At 38.1% G+C, this 22804-nt stretch overlaps 1 protein-coding gene and 1 long non-coding RNA gene across 4 annotated transcripts in view; one reads left to right on the forward strand and one right to left on the reverse strand.

Annotated features, from left to right (window-relative positions):
• Nucleotides 1-22804, reverse strand: part of si:ch211-185a18.2 — a 297371-nt gene that overhangs the window by 130694 nt on the left and 143873 nt on the right. For all 3 annotated transcript variants that reach the window (NM_001441598.1, NM_001441597.1, NM_001258228.2), the window contains 3 exons: nt 19606-19780; nt 17533-17709; nt 1802-1998 (listed from right to left, as the gene is read on the reverse strand). In NM_001441598.1, the coding sequence (NP_001428527.1) occupies nt 1802-1998; nt 17533-17709; nt 19606-19780 (549 nt within the window). The remainder of the gene's footprint in view (nt 1-1801; nt 1999-17532; nt 17710-19605; nt 19781-22804) is intronic.
• Nucleotides 10119-22524, forward strand: LOC141378520 (uncharacterized). Its single transcript, XR_015513037.1, has 3 exons — nt 10119-11132; nt 11304-11377; nt 21096-22524. It is a non-coding gene; the product is annotated as an uncharacterized LOC141378520 (long non-coding RNA).

Here is a 22804-nt window from a genome sequence, read left to right on the forward strand (position 1 = left end):
AGCACAAGCTATGTGTTGTTGACGAGTGTGGGCGGGAATGAAAGCCGCGCGAACCCGATGGAGCAAATCTTTACAAGTGTGGAGTCCCGTGACGAAGCTCCAGATGGAAGGTTTTGTTTTGTGTTTACTTCATGGTTAAAGTTGTTGCACGTCCACCAGTTCCTGCCTCAAAATGAGCGAGTCTAAACCACTTTTACATTAAGGAAGTGTTCAGAAATAACAAAAACACCAGCGAAGAAACTCGACACATAGGAACTTAACCACTCCACTGCCAGCTAGCGTTTTGACGAATAACCCAGGCTTAAGAGTTAGTTGCCTCATGGCTCACTTACTATTTCCATGGCAGACTTTATAAGTGGAAAAACTAAACGCTTCGCTAGCGAGAAAACAGTTAGACAGACCATTTACAGCGCAAGGATTAAAAAAAAAAAAAAGCCTCCTCCAATCTTCCTTTACTTTCTCTTTCTCTTTCTCTCTTTTGTGGATAAGGATTACCATTTACAGCGCAAGGATTAAAAAAAAAAAAGCCTCCTCCAATCTTCCTTTACTTTCTCTTTCTCTTTCTCTCTTTTGTGGATAAGGATTACGGCGCCCATAATCCGTATTCTAGTTTTCAGTTTTACAAGGTGCAATTTTATATTATTAAAATGTAAAAAAAAATGGTGCTGCTTAATATTTTTGGGGAATATAAATATAAAATATAAATAAATGATATATTTCTATATATGTAGTTGGTGTCTGCATCAAATAATACTCACAAGGGTGATTCTATATACAAAGAAAACCTAAATGCGAGAAAAGTGTTTACTTCAATGCTTTAAACATATCTCTAGGTTTTGTGAGAATACAATGTCATTTACAGGTGAAATAATGTTTCAGCATGACAGATATACTTACATAAATACAAAAAAGAATAAGTGATCATACTAAATTATTATACATTTTATACTACTAAAAAACTTATTAAACACATAGATATAACTTGATGGTCTGAAAGATAGTAATATAAAAATATATAATTAAATAATATTAGAGAGCTACACTCTGTTCTTTTAAAGTTATCAAACTATTTTTGCTCTAAACACATCTGACAATGTTTTACAAACATATACATCCAGCTGAAGTCAGAATTATTAGCCCCGCTGTTTATTTTCAATGCATTTCTAAACCTAATAGTTTTAATAACTCATTTCTAATAACTGATTTATTTGATCTTTGCCATGATGACAGTACATAATATTTGACTAGATATTTTTCAAGACACTTCTATACAGTTTAAAGTGACATTTAAAGGCTTAACTAGGTTAATTAGGTTAACTAGGTAGGTTAGGGTAATCACGCAAGTTATTGTATAATGATGGTTTGTTCTGTAGACTATCGAAATAAATATATCTTAAAGGGGCTAATAATTTTGACCTTAAAATGACTTCAAAAAATTTTAAAAACTGCTTTTAATCTAGCCAAAATAATCAAATAAGACTTTCTCCAGAAGAAAAAATACTATCAAACATACTGTGCATATTTCCTTGCTCTTTTTTTTTTTTTTTTTTTTACACCTTACATAATTTGGAAAATATTTTAAAAAGAAAATAAAAATCAAAAGGGAATAATTCTGACTTCATCTGTCCACAATTGTTACACTGAAGATAATTTTAGTACATCTCTTCTCATTTATATTAACTGGTTAACAACACAGCATTAACAATTGTGTCTAAATAACTATCAAATTTAATATACACTTACTAAATAATACTGGTTTCACTGTCAAAGCAACAAAAATCCCCCTAGTTACACTTGTCACCTGTATTTGGAGCTGTGGGGTCCGTTTCTTTGGTGCTGACTGAACCTCCAGCAAGATGGCGTTGGGTTTTCGAATAGCAGTAGTAGGTTTGGATTCGACAACTGTGATAGGTGGGAAGGAGGTTGTTACGATTGCTGGTTTGTCAGTGATGATGACCCGTGAAGGCACTGGGGGCTGGCAATCTACTCTGGGCTTACCTACAGGAACACAGAGAGAAGTACTAAATGATTTGGGACTAGAACCAAAAGGTTAAAAACACTAGAACAACACACTGCACTGTCAATTGCTTTTCAGAAAGTAATGACATGTGAAATGGAATCGCTTGAAGCGCAAGTAGCTTTGAATTAAATTGCCTACTGAAAGGTGACTTATACAAACAAAACAAGAAGAACAAAAGTTATTGCATTTCAGGCATTGGAGGGCTGTTGTCACTATATGAAAATTTCAGTTTTTATATATAAAAACAGCATTTGGGGGGGGTAGGGTTTTGGTAAGGGGTTGACTGGGAGAAATCAGACTATAGTGATTTGGATATGTTTGTAAAAGCTCCGCCATGCATTGCATCATCTTGACAGACATTACAGCCTGATATTATATTATAAAATGGCTTTATTGGTGTAATATTGAACATTATACAAGTGTTCCATTTTATTTCCACTAGGAAAAAAACAGAGGCTCTCGGGAGTACATGCAAACTTTTCATTATCCTATCAAATTTTTGCATTCAATGCATTTTTGCTGCATTTAAATTATTTTTTTTTCAAATATTTATAATGTATTGAAACTAGTTACTAGAATGTCAAACACAGTTTATTACGGTAGCCACTCACAAAACTTTGAAGCGTGTACTTACAGTTGAAACCAGAAGTTTACATACACCCTAATAAAAGAAACAAGCAATTTTTTATTTCTTTTTTTTTTTTTATGTTTGATGGTAAATCATACTAAACAATTACTATTGTAGGTCCGTGAGGATTACCCAAATGATTTACATTTGCTAAATGCCAGAATAATGAGAGAATTTTTTTTTTTTGATAATTTTGTATTAATTTCTAGATAGTCAAAAGTTTACATGCATTTCCTTGCTATTTTAAATTTTTTTAGCTTTTTTTTTTAGTCAGATTTGTTGGCTGTCTTGCTCGCACAGGCTTTTTCAACTCTGCCCACAATTTTCTATAGGATTGAAGTCAGGGCTTTGTGATGGCCACTCTAAAACATTCACTCTGCTGTCCTTAAAGCACATTTTAACTAATTTGGCAGTATGCTTAGGGTCATGGTCTGTTTGGAAGACCCATTTGTGGCCAGGTTTTAATTTCCTGGCTGATGTCTTGAGATGTTGCTTCAGTATTTCTACGTAATGTTCTTTCTTCATGATGCCATCTATGCTGTGAAGTGGACCAGTCCCTCCTGCAGCAAAACAGCCCCACAACATGATGCTGCCGCCCCCATACTTTATAGTTGGGATGGTCTTCCTAGTCTTGTAAGCTTTCCCCTTTGTCCTCCAACTGCACCACTGGTCATTATGGCCAAACAGTTCAATTTTAGTTCCATCAGACCAGAGGACATGTGTCCAAAAATTAGTCTTTTTCCCAGTGTAATTTAGCACATTGTAATCTGGCTTCTTTGTTGATTCTGGCTTGTTGATTTTCCCATGTTGTCACACAAGGAAGCAGCGTGTTTGAGGTTTACTTTAAATACTATTCTACCGTTGTGCCTCCAATTAACTCAAATGTTGTCAACTTCTGATTTCAACTGTACATGCATGAAAATGTCAACTTTTATTCAACTTAATTATAAATGGATTATGAAGAGTAATGTTCACACAAACCTGGTATAGAACATCAGGTGGCACTGAAGTGATCCAGTACTACCAGTATTGCATAAAGTCTGATAGCACTATATTTTAAAGGATATTTTTTAGAAATACACTCATTTTACATGTCAACTACAGTTACAGGTATACAGTTACCATATTTGTATCTATTCAACTGATCTCTGAGTCTTGTGGGAGCACTTTTAGCTTAGCTTAGCATAAATCATTGAATCAGATTAGACCATTAGCATCTCGCAAAATAAAAATAAAATAAATAAATAAATAAAAGAGTTATTTATAAGCCCCTTTAACACATACAGGAAAATTACCAACAATTTTCCAGAAAGGGATCATGTGTGAACAGGCCCTTTTTGAAAACACTGGTAAATTCGTTCTGGCAATATTCCAGAAAGAGAAGTTGTAACATTACCAGTAATTTGCCAGAATGCTGCTCTGTGTGAACGCAGAAGGAAAATAGCCGGAAGGAGCGTGTTCAAGTTTAGAATGTGCTGACGTGAGACGTCTACTCCAACCAATCAGAACATTCAGACACATTCACATCCGCGCTGATTGTGAAGATTAAAGCCTTTGAATATATTTCCAGACACATTTAGCTGCTGCTTGTAAGTCAAATAACGTTTCTATGTTTATTATTAATCCAACTGTGGAAAAAAATTATCAATACAATGCTTCTGATAACGCTGTGAATTTACCTGCACGCACTAGTTTAGCTGTGTGGCGCTCATAACCTTGAATCAAACAGAAAATAAAAAGTTGCTATTTCCTAGCATGATATTACTAGAAACAATCTGGCGTAATGATCAAGAAACTGCTGCTGGATCAAGGCTGTAGCAGGGACAATGATATTACGCAGCGCTTAAAAATAGTCCCACCTAGGTAACTAGGCAACAGTGCTGCATAATATAATTTTTCCTGCTGCCTTAATTACACTATCTAGACATATCGACCTGTTTTCTGTCAGTCTCAGTACACTATGAAACCACAGAAAAATCAGGCTTCAATAAGGAAAATTGTCAAAACTTTTCTCTTTTTTGAGTGAGATGCTAATGGTCTAATCCAGTTCAATGATTTAAGCTAAGCTAAAAGCTAAGCTAAAAAAAAATATATATAAGAAATAAAAAGATGTTAAATGTTTATTACTAGATGAAATGTCAAACAAACTTATTTCCAACAAAAAAAAAGTGGAGGGTTCCTTTAAAACATACACTGACTTGGTACAAAAGCACCTTTACGTTTGACGACACCAGTCTGTACGGTGAAATCTTAGCAGCACAACAAAAGGCGACATTGAACACAAAGTCTCCATCCCCCTCTTGAATTCGTGAGTGCACAAGGAATACACTCCGGCAGCCTAAATGCACCTCTGCCAAAGCCCTAAAGTCTGCACATCCATCGCCTTGATGGAGCGCAGATAGCATCAACACGCTGTTTACAGGCAAGGGCACAACGCGACCCCAATACGCACGCAAGAGGGATATTAAAGACAGACGCACTCCTGCAGATGGAGCCCACACACACACACCTACACATTACTTCATCTCTCGACACACTGCAGAGCGACTGTAAAGGACATCCACGCTACTTTAAAGTGCCGTGTCAGCCCAAAACACATTCGCACACATCTGGTTAACCGGGCGGCCAATCTGGCAACATGATTGGCATCTGTTCTGCAGCAGGACCGTGAGATGAACGGGTTCAGCCAGAGTGTGTTAGTGTAGGTTTGCGTCGCAGTTTGCAGGGAGGCAGGTTACGGACGCACATGGCCCATTACATAGAGACTCGAGTCTGGCCTCGGCACATTAACGGCGAACGAGAAGGCTGGCATTAGCATAAATCTGCTGCGAGCGCCGCAATCTGTTTTTCCCAGCCTTCCATGCAAAGCAGGGGAAACATAAGCTTTACGATTTCCATAATTTGGCTGAAGGGCATCCAAACAGTGGCTCAGGAGCAAGAAGCACTGACTCATCTGGAATGCACAAATACTTCTTGATAGCAAACATGTGGGATCCGCCGAAGGAAGGCTTGAAAGGATGCGTTTGTTTTCCAGAACCTCAAGAGAGTGCAAGCTCTGAAATGCGAAACCAGATCGGACAGATTAGCGCAATGATGGACAGTAAGAGACGCTATTATGGGCTATTGGCAAAGCAGAGAAGCCGCAAGGCGTGCAAGGAAACAAAGACCCGAATGACGGGATAGAATTCGCAGCCCCCAAAATGCTTTGGAACACATCCAAGAACATGTAAATGACTGGACTGGAGGACACTGCAGCAGGAGACCTGGGAGAGGAGAGCGATGATGAGATGATTAAAACAAAAAAATGCACATAAATATGTGTGCGCACGCCCCGCTTCTGCAACCACATGCAATTTAAAGCAACAAATGAAGTCACGTCTTCACCGCTGGGGCTTCCACCAGAGCAATTTCATCCACAATCAATAAAGTAAGAAATTCACCTCAGAGAGCGGTGTGCGCAGGCCGCTCGAAGCACCTCGGGCATGCGAAAGCAGCAATCAGCGTGTGAATTACAAGTCTTCACAAGGGCTCTTTCATTATCAATAACAACATTTTGGGATGAGAAGATAAAATGGCTTATTATACGGAGTTGTGCGCCATTCATTAATGAATGTAGAGTAGCTTTCAATTACTCGAGCTGAGGTGGCAAACAGGACTCACATGCAAATTCAATTTTAATTGAAAAGAAGCTAAATTAAGATGAACTGCAACGCAACATTTCAAATAAACATATTTGAAAGAAAAACTGTGAATGCTGAACATTTGCATACATAAAGAATAAATGGTAACACTTTAGATTAAGTAGCAATGCTTACTATTAACTTACTAGTGGCTTATTACATGCATTTTATTAAGATATTGACTGTTTCTTAGTACTCAAAGTACTTATTATATCACATCCCTAATACTAACATAACTAAAACTTTAATAACTATTAATAAGCAGCAAATTTGGTGTTTACTTAGGCAAAAGTTACAGTTAAAGGTTATTAATAGCAATAATTTTACATTAAAATAAAGTGCGACTAAAGAAATGAAACATTTGTGATAGAATTATTACCACATAACACATTACAGGTACAAGTAAAGAACAAGTGGTAGGTCTATTGCACTCGGAGAGCAGGATTTAATGCACCAGTTGATTTGGAATAAGATTCTTTTTGTGTCTCATACGTTGCTGTGTTCAGTACAATGTCGAAACTACTGAATGCTTAGATTTACAAACCTGGCAACCCAAAATGGTCATCACTCCTGAAATAAGCTAGACTTACAAAAACAGAACTGCAATTTTTCTAGATAAGTCACATTTATCAAGACAACTTTGAGTGTCAGCTTGACAAAACCCAGTCTGATTTTCTTTTTACGATTTAAAAATATAAATAAATAAACATAATGAATGGAAAAATTAACTGATGATAAAGTGAGTGACAAAAAAAACGTATTAAAGAATTACCAAACTAATGATAAGACGCAGACAAGCATATAGCGCAAATGAATAACAGAACATAATTAATTGATCCTCCCTCAAGGGGAAGCAAACCTTTATAAATGTCTTTCTTCAGTTAAACACAATAGAAGATACTTTGAAGTAAGCTGAAAACCTGCAACAGGCTACAAACCTGCAATGGCTACAAATTTCCATGTTTTTTCATAGTCTTTTGTGTAAAAAAAAGAGCTAAATTAGGTTGAACACCTATGCTATGCATATTATAAAGATATTGGCTGTTTATTTGTTCTCAAAGTACTTATTATTATTATTATTATTATTTCACATCCCCAATCCTAACCTAACTAAAACCTTAATAACTATTAAAAGGCAGCAAATTCAGAGTTTATTGAGGCAAAAGTCATAGTTAAAGGTTTATAAATAGCAATAATTTTACCTTAAAATCTTAAAAGAAAGTGTGACTGAAGAAAGGAAACATTTGTAATAGATTTGAAAACAAAGAAACATTACAGCTAGAAGTACTGTACAAAACAAGTGGTACTTGTAGGTCTATTGCACTCGCAGTGCAGGATTTGTTACAATGTCAAACTCCCGAATTTTTAGATTCACAAACCTAGCAACCCAAAATGGTTGTCACTCCTGATATCAGTTAGACTTACAAAAACAGAACTGCAATTTTTCTAGAAAAGCCGCATTTATCAAGATAACTTTTGGTACATTCAATATCCAGTGAGCAACAGTTCTATTGGCGTAAATGTCTTGTTAATGTCAGAGGTCAGAGGAGAATGGCCAATTCTATCAGGTTCAAGCTGATAGAAAGGCAACAGTAACTCAAAGTCTGACGGGTCTCGATTTCTGCTAAGAAATTCGGATGGTAGAGTCAGAATTTGGCATCAACAACATGAAAGCATGGATCCCTGCCTAGTATTAATGGATAAGGCTGGTGTTGGTGGTGTAATGGTGTGGGGGATATTTTCTTGGCACACTTTGGGCCTATTTGTATCAATTGAGCATCGTGTCAATGCCACAGTCTACCTGAGTATTGCTGTTGACCATGTCCATTCCTTTATAGCCACAGTGTACTCATCTTCTAATGGCTACTTCCAGCAGGATAACTCACCATGTCATAAAGCACGAATCATCTCAGACTGGTTTTACTGAACATGACATTGGGCTCTATTTTGACGGTCCATGCGCAGAGCGCAAAACGCAGGGCGCAAACGCTTTCAGGGCGTGTCAGAGCGCGTTTTAGCTAATTTAAGGACGGGAAAATCCGCTTTGCGCCGTGGCACTTAGTCTAAAAGGGTTGAGTTTATTTTCTTAATGAGTTATAGGTGTGTTTTGAGAATAAACCAATTAGAGTCTCATCTCCCATTCCCTTTAAGAGCCAGCTGTGTTGCGCCATAAGCGCATTCGCTATTAACAGGACGTAAAGTAAGTCTTAGTGAAAAAACTGAGCATTTCACAAGCAAACAGTTAACAGTTTTTTAACAGAAAACTGTTAAACAGAGCATCTACTGCGAGAGAATGAGAGATAATGGATCACTTTCACTTTCGCTCTTGGATAGGGAAACCTTTACGCACAGACTCCGAGTGGAGGGCTTTCCCGATGCAATCAGTTCGCTTAGCTCATAGCGTCGCGTCGGCGGAGCGGAGGCCCCGGAGGAGGAGCCGGAGCCGGCCGCGGTGGACGACGACCGGGATCGAGTCCGGGGAACAGCAGGTTCCGGAAATCAGGTAAGACGAAAAACGGAATCCGAAAAATAAGGGCGAGAACGCGGCGGGATCCGAAAACGCGGTCGAAATCGAAGACGAGGGCTTTTGCTTTTTTTTTTTCAATCCGGCGGCTCCCGAGAGGCGCCCGAGACGCGAAAAAGCGCGCACAGCGGCCTCTCGCGGATCCGCGAAAACAAAAATCCGCTCGAATACGTACCTCCCGGGACGTAAATCGCGGTCCGCAGCAACGTCCGTGGGGCTACGTTTCCACAATGAGCCCGGGTTGCTAAAACACATGCTGTGCTGACAGGTGGGCAAATCAAAGCTTGTTTTTAATAAAACAAATATAAATATGGATATAATAAATAATACTGCTAATAATAATAACATTATACAAAAGCAAATTGTTATGAATGAACTGAAAAAGCCTCCCTTTTTTATATCCTATATCTATTCTTATTATATCCTATATATATCCTTAATATTTACATTTTTGGTCACACTTTACAATAAGATTTATTAGTTAATGTTAATTAATGCATTTACTAATATGAACAAACAATAAACAATACATTTACTACAGTATTTGTTCATGTTAGTTAACGTTAGTTTATAAAAATAGTTGTTCATTGTTAGTTCGTTAACTCATGGTGCATTAACTAATGTTTAAAAGCATGGACTTAAATGTTAATAATGCATTAGTAAATGTTCGATTATGATTAATAAATGCTGTACATGTGTTGTTCATGATTAGTTCATGCTAGTAAATGCATTAACTAATTAACCTTATTGTAAAGTGTTACCACATTTTTTCATATGTAAAGATATTTGCCTATTGCTCTCTTGTGCGTTTTAAGCAGTGTGTAAGCGAGGCGCAACTCTGCACCGGAGTTTAGACCGGGTTTGTTTTGGTCTAATGAAAAATCTATTTTTGTTTCTCAATATAGCAACGCGCCAGCAGTGCGCCTCAGAACGCCTTTCTTTTTAGACCAGAACAACTATGGGCGCACATATGAGCGCTAATGCATTTGCTATTTAAACAGCGTAGCGCAACACCTCAAAACGACTCTTGCGCCAAGCTGAAACTAGCAAAAGACTATTGCGCCGCTCCTTGTGCCGGGTGTATGATAGGGCCCATTGAGTTTACTGTGCTCAAATGGCCTCCACAGTCACCAGACCTCAATCCAATAGAGCATCTTTGGGATGTGGTGGAATGGGAGATTCGCATCATGGATGTGCAGCCGACAAGTCTGCAGCAACTGTGTGATGCTATCAAGTCAATATGGACCAAAATCTAGGAGAGGTGTACCTAATAAAGTGACCAGTGAGTGTAAGGACAAATAAATAACAGAACATAATTAATTGATCCTCCCTTAAGTGGTTGCAAACCTTTATAAATGTCTTTCTTCTGTTAAACACAAAAGAAGATATTTTCAAGTGAGCTGAAAACAGTTCACTTCTGTAGCAAGAAAAACAAATACTATAGAAGTCAATGGCGACAAATGTCCAGCTTTCTTCATAGTCTTTTGTGTAAACTCAAGCAGATTTGGAACAAATGTATAGTCAGTAAACAAAGGCAGAACTTTCAGTTTTGAGTAAACTATCCCTTAAACTGATTGAACAGTAGACAGATATGTTGATAATGATAGTCAGGCAGAGCGAATTCCTAATACATTTTGTGCAGAATTGAAATTCACACTCATGAATTATTCAAAGCTGAATTTTCCACAAACCTTCTTACACTACAAAAAAGGAAAGAGAAATAAAAAAGGTATCACAGAAGCTCTGGAGTTTGACGGGAAACTGAAAAGCGGCTATGAAAGGTATGAACTCGAGCTTGCATTGAACACTGCCGTGTTGATTTGACTGCCACTTTCTACTCTCCGCAGTGCAGAAAACTTGCTAAGCAGATTTGCGAAAAAGCTCGCCTGCTGCCGTTTTGCGCTTAACTGTGACTCGGGGGCCGTCTGTGGATGAGCCGCACCGAACATCTGCAGCAGATGAAAGGCTCTCTTCTCCGTTCCCATGGGCTACTCCGCAATTCCCACTGTCGTCCCCGGAGAGTCACGGAAGAGAGGGAAATTAGGCCAGCTCTAATCTACAGCCCTCCAGAGACCAAGTCTGAGCCTTGGCGAGTCAATCCAATCCAGGCTGGGCCGGTCTGGATTCTCTCCTTCACAGAAACCCTGCGAAAGTGGCTGGGAAGTTTTTAATGAGACTCTGGAACTTTTCGCTCACACATTTGGTGCGAGGGGGATATAGGACAGCCACAGGGACGACACTGGTGGACGATTAAGATGCCTTGGGAATCGCCTTCCGCTGGTAAAAGATTTGCTTTTGGTTGATGTTGGGGTATTACAGAGGTTATCAGGAGATGCCCTAATTTAGATGAAAGTTAGACAGGTCTGATAGCCACGTTTGGGGAATGAGTTTGTGTCACTCTAATATATAACTTGGAAAACGTGTCTAACTTACTTAGCACTTTCATTTTAGGCACCACAATTTCAACATCCATGCTGGGAAGAGCAGCTTAGACCGAGGCTTAAAAAATAAGTATGAGCTGATGGGTAAGTATTGGGCAAATTAACTATTTTAATCATACAAGAGTGGCTTTATGTATTGCAAAACATGAACGTTTGGTTTTCTGAACGTTATTCCTTTTTTGCTATTTTTTTATGTAGTAAATAATATTTAACTAGATATTTTTCAAGACACTTCTATACAGCTTAGTGACATTTAAAGGCTTAACTAGCTTAATTAGGTTACCTAGGCAGGTTAGGGTAATTAGGCAAGGGATTGTATAACGATGGTTTGTTCTGTAGACTATAGGGGAAAAAACAGCTTAAAGGGGCTAATAATTTTTTTTAAAAATTAAAAACTTTTTTATGCAAGTCAAAATAAAACAAAAATAAAAATTGCTATAAACAAAAAAATAACAAAAACAAAATAAAAAAACACAAAACAAAACAAAAACATAACACAAAGAAAAACAAAACAGAAACATACAACAACCCCCACCCACCCAAAAAAATAAACAAAAGAAGCACAAAATGAAACAAAAAACAAAACAAAAACACAAAAAGACAAAAAAACACACAGAAAAGACAAAAAAACACACAGAAAACACAAAAAAAGTCAAACAAAACTAACACACAACGAAACTCAACAAAAAAGTTAAAAGCATAATACAAAACAAAACAAAAAGAAAAACAAAACAAAATGAAATACAAAACAAAACCACAAAAACACAAAACAAAATAAAACAAAAAACACAAAACAAAATGAACCCCCCTCCCAGAGAAAAACTCCAAAAAAAATACAATACAAAACAAAATTAAAAACAACCACAAAAACGAAGCAAAACAAAAACACAAATTATAAAAACATAACAAACACACACACACCCAAAAACAAATAAAATAAAAAACTAAGCACAATACAAAATGAAAAACAAAACAAAACCACAAAAAAGCCCACAAAACAATGACACAACATGAAAACACACATAACAAAAACAACAAAAACACAAAAGAAAACTAAACAAAGCGAACACACAACTCCCGCCACCACCAAAAAAAACAAAAAAACACAATAAATAAAAAACAAAATGAAAAACAAAAAAACACAAAAAAACACAAAACAAGGCAAAACAAAAACACACATAACAAAAACAAAACAAAAAAAACACAAAACAAAACAAAAAGCAAAAAACAAACAAAACAAACAACAACAAAACATAAAAAAAAAACTTATAAAAAAAATAAAACCTTGTTAAACTTGTTAACAAAACAACATAAATTGTAAACAAACCAGCATAAATTTCCAAGCTTTTTAATTAATCAATTACCAATTAGGCCGTCATATACAATACGTTAAGTACCTGGTGAAATGGGTCTACTGATATCATCTGCCTGGTACGACTAAGTATAATATAGGATATAGTAAGCAACTGTAGTGGTCTGAGATGCTCTTCTCCAGGTAACATAAATGTTTAAGGAACCAAGAAACTATGTTACCTTAAACGTAATTAAAAAACTGAAAAAAATTAATGTACTAACAGAACACTAACATCTTTAGGACTTTATTGTATCTGCAGTTCCTCCCATACAGAGCATCAGGTAGTGAAAGAAACTTCAATACGACTATGAAGGGAGTTGAGCATGTAGGACAGCGATGAGGGCCACTGCATTGCAGATGTGATTAGCAAGCCTTTGTTCACTGTAGCGTAGCACAGATCAGAGGTCAGTCCAGCATACTGGCCACAAAATACCCACCTGCCGTTTCAAACATTACTAGGCCATTGTCCGCCACTTAATTTCATTCTTAATACTCTAAACCACAATTTCGGGAACTATTTGAATACTGTAAACAGCTTTAGCGGTGCAAAGGTGCTTCGTCACCACCATTTTCCTCCTTCATGCAATACCTTTAATTACCTCTTGAGTCCATTGCAGAAAATAACGACAGCAATTCAGCGGTTAGCAAACTAATGGAACGTTTCGGCGCCAGGAGGTCGTAATCCTCAAAAGGAAGGGGGGAGGGGGGTAAAAGAAACTAATCAACTCATGATATGAATGCTTTCAAAATGTTTTCAATTGGCTATTTGCAATTACTGCCCTAAAAAGTGCCCTTGTAAAAGCGCGACGGTGTTTTCATACATATGGCTGTTCGGGCTAATAAACAGAATTACCTCCAAGCGCACAAGGTCGGACCTGAGACGGAGCTCGCAGTGATTGGAAACGGGGAAAATGAGAGCGTAATAGAAAGACATTAATGTCCCTGACAGTGAAGTGATTAAACGAGAGCGGCATAGGAAGGCTTTTTAACGAGTGGAGAGGCAGCCGTAATTAAGAGCTAAACTCACACCGCTGAAATGTCTGTCTAATTAAGTCCATTCTTTAATGCTGCCGTGCGCTCCGAGCCAGCCGGAGGAGAGACTTTTTATGACTGCAGCATGTGGAGGCTGTCGCCGACATTCATGCAGAGTTGGAGGTCTATGTTTAAGGATGGACGGAGGTTTAACGGACATCGAACTAAAAATAAATTAATTAAAATGATGTGGTCAGTCATGTCTTGTCTTTCTAAACAACATTGTAATGCAAATTCTCATGAGGCTACAATTTCGACAAAAATAAATCTACAGTCATAACTGGAGTTCAAGTAGTGCTGCTTGATTACAGAAAAATCATAAAAACAGATATTATGGTAAATATCGTAATCATGATTACTTAAAACAGTTATGAGTGGGCCATATGACTGAGGGCCCAAGTGGCAACATCCCGCTCTCTCTCGTGAAGCAAATACAGAAGTAACTGAAACTGCAATTCTTTAGCTGCGTCCCAAATGGCACCCTATACACTCATGCACTATGTACTTACGCACTTACACACAACAGAATATGTATGTAGTGTTGTCCCAAATGGAACACTAATATTTTTTTTACTAAGCGTAAATTCAAACCGTTTCCCTGATGACGTTTGACGGTTGCCAATTTAGTGAAATAAATGAACAAAGTACCAAATAATACCTGCAGTAAGCATTACCGCATTTCTCCATTGTAAGACGCTATAATCAGTCTCACAGGAAAATTTCGCTTTCACAATCAAAAATAAATAAAGTTGCCCAATATGTGAACCGGATAGCTCCACCACTTGCGCTACGTAAGTAAAGTGGTCGTTGAGAGCGTGAAGTGTCCAAAATTACACACTTCATTTTACCGGTCGAATGAGTGCATCATCCGGGTAATTAAAGTACATTATTTATAGAGTTTTCAGTGTGAACGCACTACTTTATATACTTTATATAGAAATTCAGCTAGGCCTGGCTCCATAATTGAGCACATTTCTAATGACCCCACTGTTGGCCAACTTTACAGCAGAAAAAAAGATGTTTATGGCCTGGTACAAAAGATGGTTTTCCTGCATATAGGTGATGTTACCCTGTGAGGGGGTTGTATTTTCTTATAACTCATCTGTTTCGTTTATTTTAAGTCTGCATCATGGCCAATTGAGTGACAGCTATGTCTCGCTGGTCCCCATCATGTCACCTCAGCTGATTCCGGCTGATTAGCTGCTGAACTCGGCATTTTCATTGTATTTTTGTTTTGTTTTATGTGGGCTACACGGTCAGTTGCCTATTGGAATTATTTCCTACAATTATCAGATGATATGGCATGCTGTGTGCACTTAATTGTGCTCACAAACCATTAAAGTGGCCTCCATTTCCCAGGTGAGTGAAATTATATACTTATATACCATCTCTATAAATGTATTTGTTTTATTTAAGATCATTTATATTTTTCTTTAGATCTGTAATGCACTCTAGAATCTGATAGACTGATTAGCTGTAGGCTCTAGAACAGTCATCTGCAGCGTTGTCATACAGTGCTATGCCTGGATTTCATCAATAGCCGTGCATTTACTAACAGACTATATTTGAAGTATCTGGGAGTAATTTGCGTTTTCCTCCAGTAGAACAATGTTTAGTGGCTCAGTGTATGACAACACTGTTTTTTAAAAGTCTAAACACTTTTTTGATATAGTGTACAACCAAGCACATGTGGTCAAAACACAAACAAGTCACAGGTAATGAAGTATTAATCTGTCTAAGTAAAATGTTAGCAGGCGTCTGTATCTCTGCTAACACTCCGCCTTTTTGCCCATGTTTGGTCACCCCCCGCCAAGGAGATGACGCGTGAACAAAATGCCGATGGCTGGTCATGCCTACTTGTAGCTTCATTTGCACTCTTCAGAAACCTATGGGTGACGTCACCCATAATACTGTACATCCGTATCTTTTACAGCAGGGGTCTCAAACTCAATTTATCTGGGGGCCGCAGGAGGCAAAGTCTGGGTGAGGCTGGGCCGCATAAGAGATTTCACAAAAAAAAAGTCCTCAAATGTCATTATTAACAGTTTTAATTATTTCTTCTGAACATGAAGTGTCCTGAACATTAACAGAACATTGAGTGAAGATTATGAACAGTTCTTCTGAACATGGCATCTTTTGCCTACTCCTTGCTGCCAGAGACTTGACAGCGCTTCTTCTCACAAATCTGAACCACATTTGGCTTTAGAGCGGAAGCAGCTGAGACCCTAAGGGGGGGGGATGGGAGCGTATACTGAAGAGTACTGAAGAGCGGTGTTGTCGCGCGCCTACTGAAGGGCGGGACCGTAGGTGTGCCGCGTCGCGGGGGCACTTTTGATCATTTTGGAAGGTGCAGATCTGCAGAGTGGATGCGCGCGTACTGAAGAGCGGTGTTATCGCGCGAGTACTGATCAGCTGTGTTGTCGCGCGCGTACTCAAGAGCGGTGTTGTCGCGCGCCTACTGAAGGGCGGGACCGAAGGTGTGCCGCGTCGTGGGGGCACTTTTGATCATTTTGGAAGGGCACTTTCTATCCAAGACTAAAAAGGGCATGTGCACTGCACAGGTTGAGCCCTATGTGTGCACGTGCCTGCCCTCACCTAAAAAAAAGGCGTATATATGTATAAATAAAACACCCCCACCCCACCCCACTCCAGTCACATCAGTCTGTGCCAGTCTGTATCTACCTATAATATATACAAGATGCAGGCTGTAGCTAGGTAGGTGGCAGGCTGCAGATAGGTAGCTAAGTGGCAGGCAGGGGCGGGAACAGCTTACCTTGGTTCTGGCTGGCGTGAGTTCCCTCCTAACACTTCCCGCCCGTCACAGCGTCTAACAAAGGGGCGGGGTTTGTGGTGACGTCACCGGCATCCCCGTCCCTTTGTTTACACGGCGGGCGGGGAATGCCAGTGACCGCTGTGTACGGATAGAATCAGCGGAGCGGGGAGCGCTCTCTCTTCCCGCTCCGCTGATTCTGTCAGTGTACAGCGGTCGGCGCGGGCCACAAAATATGGCACTGAGGGCCGCAAATAGCCCGCGGGCTGCGAGTTTGAGACCCCTGTTTTACAGTCTATGTGTGGGCCATATGACTTTTTCTTTAACAAAGTAAAAAGAGAAACAACAAAGTCCTCAAAACTATTGAAAAAAAAAAACAATAAATCTTTACACATAAAACAAAACAAAATGCTTTTTAAAGGTCCTGTGAAGTGCTTTAAAATGTGCACTTTTGATTCAATGTTTCTAATCTCAAATGCAAAATGAAGAGAGGGTGGGACGTGGAGTAGCTCCTCCCCTTAAAAAAACAACCAATAGTGTTTTGTTTTTAATCACAGCTATGCTAATGAGAGTGGTTGAGCTCAAGCACATCAAATGAAAAGTGCCGTAAAGGGCGCGGGGCATGTCAGACACTAGAGATCATTTCATTTGTCAAGATTTGATTTGAAAAAGATTTGAAAAAATTTATCCATTTAGGCAGAAATCACAAACTGCAAGCTTTGGACATTTGTATCAGTTTTTCATTTTCTAAACTGTTTTAGAGCATACTAGCTTATAGATATCCTAAAAACTAACAGACGAAACTAACAGCTTGAATGTGGAGTGTTTTCATTCTGAGATGCAGTTTAGAAATAAAAATGCACCAGTGTAAACTGCACCTAAAAAAAATCAATCAAAAGCCCCAGTAGGTTTGTACAGCCCACGCAGAGCTCAAGTCCCACCCATTTAGAGCTGGCTGTGACCTCAGTTTATAATTAACTATTGAGATCAGTGTAGTGCATTTAAATGAATTGTGACATAAGGATATTGCTATAGCAGCCCTAGTAAAAAATGCAATCTCTAGTTGTGGTAATGGTGGTTTACCTAAAGGTATGGCCATGGGAATGAGGTATCCTCGCACTGGAGACCCAGGCTGCTGCTGCTGTTTATCAGGATCACTAGGGCTGAATATGAAATGGGGTTCAGAGACTGAATGCTGCATGGCAGAAACATCTCCCACATACTGGCTAGTTTGTGTTTTAGATGACTTCATCTTCACCCCTAGATGAGAGAATAAAAAGAGAGACAAATAATAATCAAATGCTAAGACAATTAAGATCCATGATGTCAATTCTTGTCAAGTTGGTTTTTAAGACAGGGGGGAGGATTTGCTAAAAAGGGGCGATCCCATAAAACCGCAGACGGGAGTGTAAAGTTCTGCATGAGATTTTTTGACAATGTGAAAATTAAAGAACATCAATGCAGAAGCTCATTTCCATAACGATCAACACTATTGACCAAGAGCAGCAAAAATGTGTTCACAAACAAAACTTGAAATCAGGTGTGAGTTATCTACTGGTAACATACTTTTTGGAGCCACTGAATAACAGTACAAGGACTAAAGCAAACCCTCAATAAATACCCTCCTCCCATGCATTTTGAATCTAAAAGGAAAATTCTTACATTAAAAAAAAAGGTCAGCAAAAAACAAACTGTCCATTGCTAACTTTTTACTGTGTGTCTTCAGTAACAGCTGGCATTAGGTTTTTAACTGCAAGAGAAGGTCAGAACTGGATCAAAATGTTAATTAACTTAGCCTTAAGTTGCTAAAACCAAACTAATCGACATATTAACCCCTTCAGACCTGAATTACTGTATGTTCCAAATTTAAAAAAAAAATGGGTTGTCATGTGATGTCCATTGTAATGGACGCAGAGTCTAAAGGGGTTAAAAAGTATATACAGGGTCTAAACAAACTCGAAGAACATTGTCGAAAACATTGTTAAAACTTTACCTGGGGTATTCATAGGACTGTCATGAAACCTTTATTATTATGACACGTCACAAACATAAATGAGGTTTTATGCATGCTTATGACAGCTGATGATATTTCTGTCATCTCATTTAAATGAAAAAGTGACACAGTTTGTTACAATGTATGCTGGGTTCAACTCAATCAATTTACAAATTTAAGTGGATTGAACATATCACAATTATTCATTCATTCATTTTCTTTTCGGCTTAGTCCCTTTATTAATCTGGGGTCGCCACAGCGGTATGAACTGCTGACTTATCCAGCACATGTTTTACGCAGCGAATGCCCTTCCAGCCGCAACCCATCACTGGGAAACACAACACAATTAAGTTGTCGCAAAAAATATCAAGAATTGTGTTGATTCAGCTCATTTTAAATAATTAGTTTGAATAATTCTTATTGTAAAGTGTATGACAACTTGACGAAATAATACACCACAACCTTTAAGATAATACAAACACAACCCTACGTCTTTTTATTTGACATTACCAGGAAAATACAATTTGCCATAGATTAAGCATAAACATGATTGTCATGAGGCCATTATAATTGTGACATGATTATTGTGCTAAAATTGTCAACACTTTCAAATAATTTTACAACAGCGTCATTAAGATTTAATGACATTTTACTGAAAAACTTAATTTGTACCGCTGTAATTGAGGTCAAGAAAAATATTAATGATGCCGTTAATTATATTTTTAAGGGCCTTATGAAAATTATGTTCATGACAGATTTATGAAAACCCATGCTGTCTTGATAATGTTGACTTGTCATGACAAAGACATCTCAAACAATGTCACCTTTGCATTTAATAAAACATAACTGAGCGAATGACACTTAACAACAGTTGTCAACAGCAAGCATAGAATTCAGGACAATCCTGAAAAAGTGATTAAAACTGCCAAAAGGTTTTGGAAAAATAAGGTATGGAAAAATAAAATAAAATTAAATAAAAAAATAAAACAAAATAAAATAAAATAAATCAAAACAAAAAATTTATCAAATTAAATTACAAAATAATAAATAAATAAAATAAAATAAATAAACAAAATAAAACAAAACAACACAAACAAAAATTAAAAAATTAAAAAATAACACAAAGTAAAATAAAATACAATAAATTAAAACCTTTAACTCACCTTTGACAGTTTCTACTATTTTGGGTCGCTGTGGTTTAGATTTGGGTGTGGGGGAGTTGAATCGGAGATAGGGGCTTTTTTTAAGTGTTCTTCGCTGACCATCATAAAGAGCTTTTCCATACAGCCTTGCCAGATACTCCTCATCATCCTGAGATTTCAGCACAACCGGTTGAGTCTGGAAGAGAAACATACATTCAATAAACAAACCAAGTATTCGATTTCAAACCAGCAGGCATGGCATATTATACAATAAGTACGTTTACATGGCCAACCAATAATCCGATTTTAATATGATTAAGACAATATTCTGATTAAGAGTCTATCATGTAAATTTTTTATTAATTTAATCTGATTAAGGTCATAATCGAACAAAACAGAAAACAAATTAAGACATGTGGAGTATGTCGATTTTAGTAGTATTATTGAAGTGCAGTACAGACATGTAAACACCGCAATGGGGTAAATGCCAAGCTAGTGTGTTTCTCATACTGATAAACTTCCGGTGACCTGTTATTGGGAGTTTCCTTTTACAGCATCGATGTTGTAAAATGCAATTCAAATACAATCAGTTAAACAGACTTTGGCTTTCATTTAGTTGCTCAAGCGTAAAACAAGTCAAAAAGCCATTTGCTCGCACGCGCCCGTCAGAATCAGCAGGCTAGCGCAGAAGCTCCATTGAATATTCTGGGGTAAAATAAATGCTCATATTAAAAAGACATGACGGGGGTAAATGTAATTTACTGCAGTGCTTCTTGTACAATCTGAGACCCACTTTATATTGGATATCACACAGCCAGTGGAGATCGGTGATTTTTAAAGAAAACAGACCTTAAACTCGCAGATTTTGCATTGGCATACACTTCACCGGAAACGATTAACCCAGGTTACTGGCAAATTAAAAGTCCTATTAGCATGCTTCGGCATATACCCTATCAACAAGGATTTACAACCACATATTCTTTACACACAGCTGTTTGACACTATTCTCTGCCCCTACCGAGTCATTGAAGGACCACAGACACACGCATTGTGAAATGCGAATTTATTTTTCCCAAATGACATGCGACATCAAACTCCTTTAAAACATCATCGAAATGTTCCCGAATTAAAGTGAAACAGCTGAACTGCAGTTAAAGTCGACAAATAAAAAATGAGACATCCAAAATTACATGAAACTCAGGAGGAAATGTGGATGACAAGTTGAAGCAACAACGTTAATCAAATTATGTGCTATAACAAGTAGAACGGGACTATAAAAGTAGATTGTGCTGGCTGACTGTATCCCTGCTTTAGACAAACTATACATTTCGAGAATGAAGCGCAGCCACGGCTGGAAAAAACAATGTTTTAATGCATCGCACACTTCAGGAGGAGGCGTAAATTAATTTAGCTAAACATTAGCTGGTCATCTTGCGGAAATTGTACCAATGATCCATCAGGTAATGTTTTTTCCTTCTCTCTCCCTCTGTTGGTTGTTATTGGTCGGTCAGACGGTCAGTCGACAGCGGCCTCTGGTGGATTTACATGAGAACAGCAGGTGCGAACGGCACTTGACAGAGAAATTTGAGCGTGCACAGCGGTCTCTGAAGGATTCGCGAAAACAAAAACTGCAAAATGCCTAGCTCCTGGGACATATTTGGTGTTTTCCAGAAATGTGTATAGAAGTTCATAATCAGAATGAGCCTGGGTTGATTTTTTTACACTGTAAGAGTGATCAGAATGTGTTTTAGAAGTTCAAAAATGTTAACTTTTGCTAATATAAATCTAGCCATATGGATTTCATCGCGTTTCCTCTGAAACTCCTGGCAACCCTGAAGTGTCTCCAGCTAAATAACTCTCCGCCTCCTGGAACTGTGTGCTCTGTTGTCTGCATTGACTGCACCTTTAACGATAGCGGCAATTAAATGGCCTCCACACATAGAAACCCTTCAGATAACCATTAAATGTGTTGCTAGGCTAAGAACCATCCGCGCAGACGAAGGGCAGCATGGACAGTCATTAACAGGACCGAGCTTGTGCCAAACGCAGATAAGAAGACGGGCCCTGCCTCTCATCTTCGCACTCTTTATTTTTAGCAAATTAGTGTCGGGGCCAGCATATGGGGGCTCACAGAGGCTCATTTAGGGGGGGAAAATGCCACAGAGAGAAGTATTGAGCTACAGTGTTTACATCCAGATGGGCCATTTTGGGAGTGTTGTGTGCTTGTCAGGTCACGGTGATAAGTAAACAACACATTCAGGAATAAACACTGCAAACAAGCAGGTTAGCAGATCCTCTGATTCATTATCGGTTCCAGTAAAACTCACACACACACACACACACACACACACACACACACACACACACGCGCACACACACATATGATTTGGACTGCAGCCAAATAGCCAATTATGCAGCTCTGATGCCATTTAATGTTAATCGTAAACTGCTGCCTGAATTTGCTGCATCCTAAAACAAACTTTCAGCTTTACAAATTTTGTCAGCAGTTTTGAAGCAGTAGTTGAGCCTCATCCTGATACAGTTAAAGCCATCCTCTGAAACGTTGCACTGTTTTTCAAATATTTGTGTTTGTGATGTTAAGTGATAATAAGTGATGTTTAAAGGAGCCAAATTCTCATCGTATTTACAATAATACTTTATCTTCAGGAGAAAGTCTTCGATCTTTTCATTTGGATGGGATAAAAGCTGCTTTTAAGGTCAACATTTAGGCCCAATTCCAATTCTACCCCAATTCTACTCTTTAGCTCTTCCCCTTACGATCCTCTTATGATCACGGTGTAAATGAACAGTAGTTACAAGTTTACTGCAACATTATATCATTATGATAATGTTATCGTTGCCTTCTGTGATTTCTTGAAATTAAAAATCTTCACTTCCTAATCTGCAATTGCCTCTCTGGATATACCACTAACTGTACTCAAAATAAATAAATAAATAAATAAAATTAAAAATAAACATTTACTAATGCTTTCCTTCTTAGACTTTACAGACCTGAAACTTGCCTATAGCACTTATTCATTGTTGCTCTTATAGTTGTGTAAGTTGCTTCCTTGTCCCCATTTGGAAGTCGCTTTGGATAAAAGCGTCTGCTAAATGACTAAATGTAAATGTAAATGTAAAAAAACTAAACAAAATGCATCTGGAATAACTACAACAATCGCTGTCGTCGATATCATATGAAGTAAGAGCTTGTGATGAC

Source organism: Danio rerio, chromosome 17 (genome assembly GCF_052040795.2).
Source record: "Danio rerio strain M-AB ecotype USA chromosome 17, GRCz13ab, whole genome shotgun sequence".
NCBI classification, from domain to species: Eukaryota; Metazoa; Chordata; class Actinopteri; order Cypriniformes; family Danionidae; genus Danio; species Danio rerio.